General features: G+C 47.3%; 1 protein-coding gene across 1 annotated transcript in view; it reads right to left on the reverse strand.

Annotated features, from left to right (window-relative positions):
- The window catches only part of NINJ2 (ninjurin 2), a gene marked incomplete at both ends in the record, with an annotated part of 110,503 nt that extends 108,409 nt beyond the window's left edge, over positions 1 to 2,094 (reverse strand). The window contains one exon of the mRNA XM_080705762.1: positions 2,062 to 2,094. Coding sequence (XP_080561888.1) covers positions 2,062 to 2,094 — 33 coding nt within the window. The remainder of the gene's footprint in view (positions 1 to 2,061) is intronic.
- Positions 2,095 to 6,458: the final 4,364 nt, after the last annotated feature.

Below are 6,458 nucleotides of genomic sequence, written 5' to 3' on the forward strand. Positions count from 1 at the left end.
GCTAGAGGTGTAGCTTGGAGGTAGAATATCCCTGAGTTCAATTCTCAGTACCCTCCAACAAAAATAGAAAGAAGGAAAGAAAGAAGAACTGATCAGAATTTGTAGCATGTAACAAAAGCGGTTGTTAGTGGAAAATTGAGAGGGTTAAACAAATATGTTTGAAAAGAAGAAAAATCTAAAGTCAAGAATCTAGGTTTCTTACTTAGAAAACTAGGGAAAAGGAGCAAAATAAATCAAAGTAAGTAGAACTGGAATAATCCTACATTTATTAAAGAAATTGAATCACTAATAATCTTCTAAAGTAAAAAGCACCAGAAACAGGTGGATTCACTGTTATGCCAAATATTTAAAGAAAATATTACACATTCTTTACAATCTCTTGCATAAGATAGAATAAATAACTTTCTCATTTATTTTATGAGGGCAGCATTGCCCTAGTGCAACACGCCGGGAAGAGGGATCAGCCAGTCCTGAGGGGAGGCCCTGCTTGCAGTTGGCTCATAATGCAGGAAAATTTCGCTGGGTATGCAATCGTATCCATCAGTGGTTTTGACATAGCGTATCAAATAATCTTACAAGTTCCTGGTGTTGTGTCCGGGCAGAAGGACCACAGGTAGAGGCTCTTACAGCCTCACACCACTCTCCCCAACTCTCTCTGTCTCTCCTCTCCTCTCCTCTCCTCTCCTCTCCTCTCCTCTCCTCTCCTCTCCTCTCTCTCTCCCTCCCTCTCTCTTCCCATCAACCAAAGCAGCTCTTCTTTAACCTGAAGTATGTATATCTTGGGTTGCTGTTTTAAGATATATTCTGAAGACGAGGTTCCAAGGTCCCCAAATTCTTGGTAGGTGCATGTGTGTTACTGGGGATTGAACCCAGGGGGCTCTACCTCTGAGATCCACCCCTAACCCTTTGAATTTTTTTTATCTTGAAACAGGGCCTCACTAAGTTGCTAATGCTGGTTTCAAACCTGCCATCCTCCTGTCTCAGCCTCCTAAGTACCAGGACTAAAAGCATACAACCTCACACCCTGCTTCCAGGGCCAAAAATTCTTTTTCTTTTTTGGTGGTACTGGGGGTAGAACCCAGGGGCTTTTTACCTCCAGGCTATATTCCCAGACCTATTTTATATTTTATTTAGAAACAGGATCTCACTTAGTTGCTGAGAGCCTCACTAAGTAGCTGAGGCTGGCTTCGAACCTGTGCGATCCTCCTGTCTCAGCCTCCCAAGCGTTGGGATTACAAGCGTGCACCACCACGCCCGGCTCGAGGGCCAAAAATTCTTTATCTCAAAAGTCCCTTTCTGCCAGACATGGTAGCACACACTTGCATTCCCAGTACTTGGGAGGCTGAGACAGGATGATCGCACAGGTTCGAAGCCAGCCTCAGCAAGTAGACACACACACAGTCCTTTTCTGTTCCTTCCTTGTCTCACCCTGTGAAAAGTTATCATCCAGTCTCTGTGACGGCTACAGGGAGATTGATTCTATTCTACTCTACTTGATTGACAGACAGCCAGGGAATCAAGATTCCAGCAATGCGCCTCCGCTCTCAACCAGAACGATCCGTGCTGCGCCCCAACGACGCTTCTTGACAGAAGAGCTCTGGAGAGGTAGCTGAAGGCGGACTCTAGTTTTTTCCACCCTGTAAAGCCTGAAGTTGGCCACCTGCCTCCTTTGCTAACCCCCAGGCTCCTATCTGCACTGATCTCAAATAGTCTGGACTGTCCTGGGCCTTGGGAAGAACGTAAACTCATCTTCTAGTAACACTGACCCCATGAGCTCTTTGACTGACAAGAGGAAGCGGAGGTTTGGGGGTCAGGAGGGATTTAAACAAGCCCCTTCTCGCATATTTCTAGACAAGCAAAGGACCAGATTGGGGAAACCAGAGAGAAAAGGGGAATAAAGAGAAAAAGCTTAGGAAGTATTTGGAATTGGGGGGTGGGGTGGGGAGGAACCGAATGGGGAGGGGGGGAAGATATCAAGTGGCCAAAGTATCAAATAAAGGTTCTGCCGACGTCACCTTCTGCTCCTAATTTCCTTTCCCCTCTCTCCCAGACAGAACTTACTTGAAGGTCAACGATTTCTCTTTCCGATTCCATCTTGCTGCCCTCCGTCCCCTCGCACGCAGCAGGCTCCAGGAGCAGACTGCGTGGGCCGGGCCGCTGTGGCTCTCTGCAGCTCTCCCTGGGTGGGAGAGCACACAGCTGGCAGGACAGACCTGCTATTCATCCGGCCGACGGGATGTCCACCCCGGCCGCAGCCCCGGGGAGGTGTGCACAGACACCCACGTGCAAGAGTGGGTCTCCATGTGTGTGTGCACGTGCATGGGGGAGGTGGCACATTGCGAGGTGGCCTTTGAGTTAGGTAGTTCATGGTTTTCACCAGCAGCCCGAATGCCCCTCCAGTCCCAGCGGAGCCATCTGAGGTCACCCAGCCTGCTTTGAGCCAGGCGTTTTACTACTGAGAAAGAAATCCTGCATATTTATCAAGGAAATTGCAAGACCGCCTGAAGATGTCTTTTGACTTCACGTCTGTGGAGCTGAGTTAGGGTCCCCAGTCCCCAAGGGTGACTGCCTTCAACACAGGCTCAAGACTAAGGTTGAGGGATTTCTCTGCTTCTACACTTTGTTTTCTTGATCCCCAAATGTATCCCCAAAAGTTTTTGTTTGTTTTGCAGTGCTAGGGATGGAACCCAGAGGCACTCTGCCTCCGCGCTACACCCCCAGCTCAATTTTTTATTCTTTATTTTGAAACAGGGTCTCACTAAGTTGCAAAGAGCCTCACTAAGTAGCTGAGGCTGGTCACAAACTGTGATCCTCCTGTCTCAGCCTCCCGAATGCTGGGATTACAAGCCTGCGCCACCAGGCCTGGCTTCCAAAAGATTTTTTTTTTTTTTTTTTGTACTGGGGTTCCTGGAAGCCCTTCTACCTCCGGGCTACACTCCCAGACCTAATTTTTATATTTTTTATTTGGAAACAGGGTCTCTTAAGCCAGCAAGGCTGGCTCCGAACCAGCATGATCCTCCTGTCTCCGCCTCCCAAGAGTGGGCATTACAAGCATGCGCCACCACGCCCGGCCCAAAAGATATTTTTTAAAATGGTAGTTTAGCTAGGCATGGTAGCACAAGCCTGTAATCCCAGTACTTGGGACACTTGAGACAGGAGGAATGCAGGTTCAAGGCCAGCCTTGGCAACTTGGTGAGATGGACCCTCTGCGAATTAGTGAGACCCTGTCTCAAAATAAAGAATAAAATAATAGGGCTGGGGGTGTAACTCGTAGGTAGGATGCCCCAGGTTCAATCCCAACTTCTGAAGAAAGGAAAGGAAGGAAGGAAGGAAGGAAGGAAGGAAGGAAGGAAGGAAGGCAGGCAGGCAGGCAGGCAGGCAGGCTGGGGATATACCTCAGAGGTAGAATGCTTCTGTGTTTAATCCCCAGTACCCCAACCCTCCAAAATAGGTAGTTTGCCTGCTAGGCCCCCAAAGCACAAGTCTTACTGTACAGAGTGAGTAAACAATACACTTTTATCGACAGCTCCATATCCTCAACTTCTCCCTCGATGAGAGAGAGGTGAAGGAGAGAGAGCAGAGTTGTTCCTTCAAGTCCTTCCCACGCAGCCAGTCACATTCTTCCTACTTTCAAAGGAAAGCTACAAGGAGCAAGTCTTTTTTTGGAAAGAATTTCTCTCTCCTGTTTACCGTAGAGCCCAAAATTCTTCTGGCTTGATCCTGAAGCCTATTTTAGATGCAAGCTGGTGTGGTCATGGGCCTGTGTGTGAATGTGCAGAACAGAGGGGTCATCAGGGACAAACCCCACTCAGGATGGAGAGAGGTGGGGTGGGGACCAGGAACTGTCACACATTTAATCAAATGTACAAAAAAAAAAAAAAGAAGAGGCATTTTCTTTTTCTTTCTTCTTCTGCATATGTGTGTAGATTGAACCCAGGGCAGATTCCACCTCTGCGCTATACCCTAACCCTTTTTATTTATTTATGTATTTTGTGGTACTGGGGATCGAACCCAAGGGCATTCTACTTCCCAGTTACACCCCCAGCCCTATTTCTTATACTTTATTTTTGAAATAGGGTCTCACCAAGTTGCAGAAGACTTCACTAAGTAGCTGGACCTGGCTGCAAACCTGCAATCACCCTGTCTCAGCCGCTCAAGTACTGAGATTACAAGCGTGTGCCACCATGCCCAGCTTATTATTATTATTTTTTTATTTTGAACCAAGTTCTCACTAAGTTGCTGAGGCTGGGCTTGAACTACAATCTTCCCCTCCAGCCTCCCAAGTATTGGAAATACAGGTGTGCACTACCACGCCTGCCTCTCTATCTCTTTAGGGCTTTCTGAGGAGCCTTGTGGCATGGCCTCAGAATTACCCACTTGAGGCAAGGAAAGGCCAGTTCCTGCCCACCCAGGTCAAGGTTTGTCCCCATGCGGCTCTGGAAGCCTGCACACTAGGCTGTGCCTGCAAGAGTAATGGAAAGGGAGGGAGGATTTCAAAACAATATCTTTCTAAATTGCTGAGGCTGGTCTCAAACCTGAAATCCTCCTGCCTTGGCTTCCCAAGTACTGGGATTACAGGCATGAACCACCATGCTTGGCTGAGGAATTTTCTCTATTTCTATTAAAAGTCTTTATGAATCCCCACCCTGCTGGACAGTGGTGTGAGACTTGGTTGAACAATGGGATGAGACCTGAGCTTTAGTCTAAGAAGCATAGTTCAACCAATCATTTAAATGCTAAGTAGTCCAGTCTAGATAGAATAGTCTTTCAGATTCCTGACCCTCTTTTCCGAAACTGGAATTTGAGGCACGTGAGTGATGGGTGAACAGGGTCGGGTGGCTTTTGGACTTAATCTGGTTTCTACTAAGAGCTACCATGCCGGGCAGGGCCCCCCTGACTGCGGCTACTGACTGCCAGGGGAGTCTGGTCCTGCTCCACGGCCTCTCTGGAACTGGTAGCTGATGTCTGTAGCCAGGATAACTTGTAGTTCCTGCCTTTTTTTTTTTTTTTTTTTTTAAGGAAAGGAGAGTAACTGGGAATCTAACTTATAGGCATTCAACCTCTGAGTTATGCCCCCATCTCTTTTTATTTTTTTTTATTTTGTTGTTGTTGTTGTTTATGGCACTAGGGATTGAACCCAGGAGCATTTTACCTCTGAGCTACACTCCCCAGTCTTACTTTTTTTATTTTTATTTGGAAACAGGGTCTCACTAAATTATGAGAGTCTCACTATTTGTTGAGACTCTTTAAACCTGCAGTCCTCCCATCTCAGCCTCCTAAGTACTGGGATTATAGGTATGCATCACCATGCCCAGCTTTCGTTTTGTTTTAAAACAGGGTCTCACAAAATTGCTGAGGCTGTCCTTGTACCTGCAATCCTCCTGTGTCAGCCTCCCAAGAGCTGAGGTTACAGGCATACACCATCATGCCCGGCTTCTGTTTTTGCTTTTATGGACCTGGTAGTCCCCCTTTATTTTATTTATTTATTTATTTATTTATTTATTTATTTATTTATTTTAGTGGTACTGGGGTTCCTGGAAGCCCTTCTACCTCCGGGATACACTCCCACGGGCTACACTCCCAGACCTATTTTTAACCTTTTCATTTGGAAACAGGGTCTCTTAAACCAGCGAGGCTGGCTTCAAACCAGCGCGGATCCCCCTGTCTCCGCCTCCCAAGCGCGGGGATTACAGGCGTGCGCCACTGCGCCCGGCATAGTCCCCCTTTAGACAGCCCTATCCTGACTTCCACAGGACCACCCTGTGACCTGGCCATGACTTTCTGTTTCCCAAAGGTAATAGCTCACCACTGACCACACACTGGCCTACTGCTCTGATTCCTGTCTGAGCACATGGAAACCCAGGGCTGAGAAGGAAGAACTGGAGACAGGGAAGCCCAGCACCCTCCCTGTGGACAGTCTGCTCTGAGCGGGCTGTGCCAGTGTTACAGTTGTAATGGTGCCGTGGGCTCTTCTTCCTCTGTTCAACTACAATTTGTTGAATGAGGAAATTAAAACTAATAGGCAGCTTTAACAAGTCTTTATTACAAAATCAGTAGGAAATAGAGAAGAAAAAGCAGCATGCAGGCACGCTGGAGAGCCCCAAAATGGAACTTTGATACCCTCTCCATCCCCGGCCTTTAAATAGATTTTGTGTTGGTATGTTTTATCAGCGTTACCAAGGCAATGGGCTAGTAACTTATTTCTTAGCCAGGTGGTGCCTCTTTACCTCTGGACAGTTCGCTTACTAAGTCCATGGGTCAATAATCTACCTGGCTTCTTCCTCTATTGTATTAGGCTGTATTGGTCGCTCATCAACTGTGGGTGCTTCGAAGCAGCGCTTGGAGTTTACCTTTCCTATACCCAGGGCAGGTCACAAAGGAGAGGAGGGAAACAAAGGCACTGATTGCCTCTACATATTTCCAAGGCTAAAGGCTTATTTCTGGGGCCTTTTAGGCTA

This window comes from Muscardinus avellanarius, assembly GCF_963383645.1.
Source record: "Muscardinus avellanarius genome assembly, chromosome: 11".
Lineage (NCBI taxonomy): Eukaryota > Metazoa > Chordata > Mammalia > Rodentia > Gliridae > Muscardinus > Muscardinus avellanarius.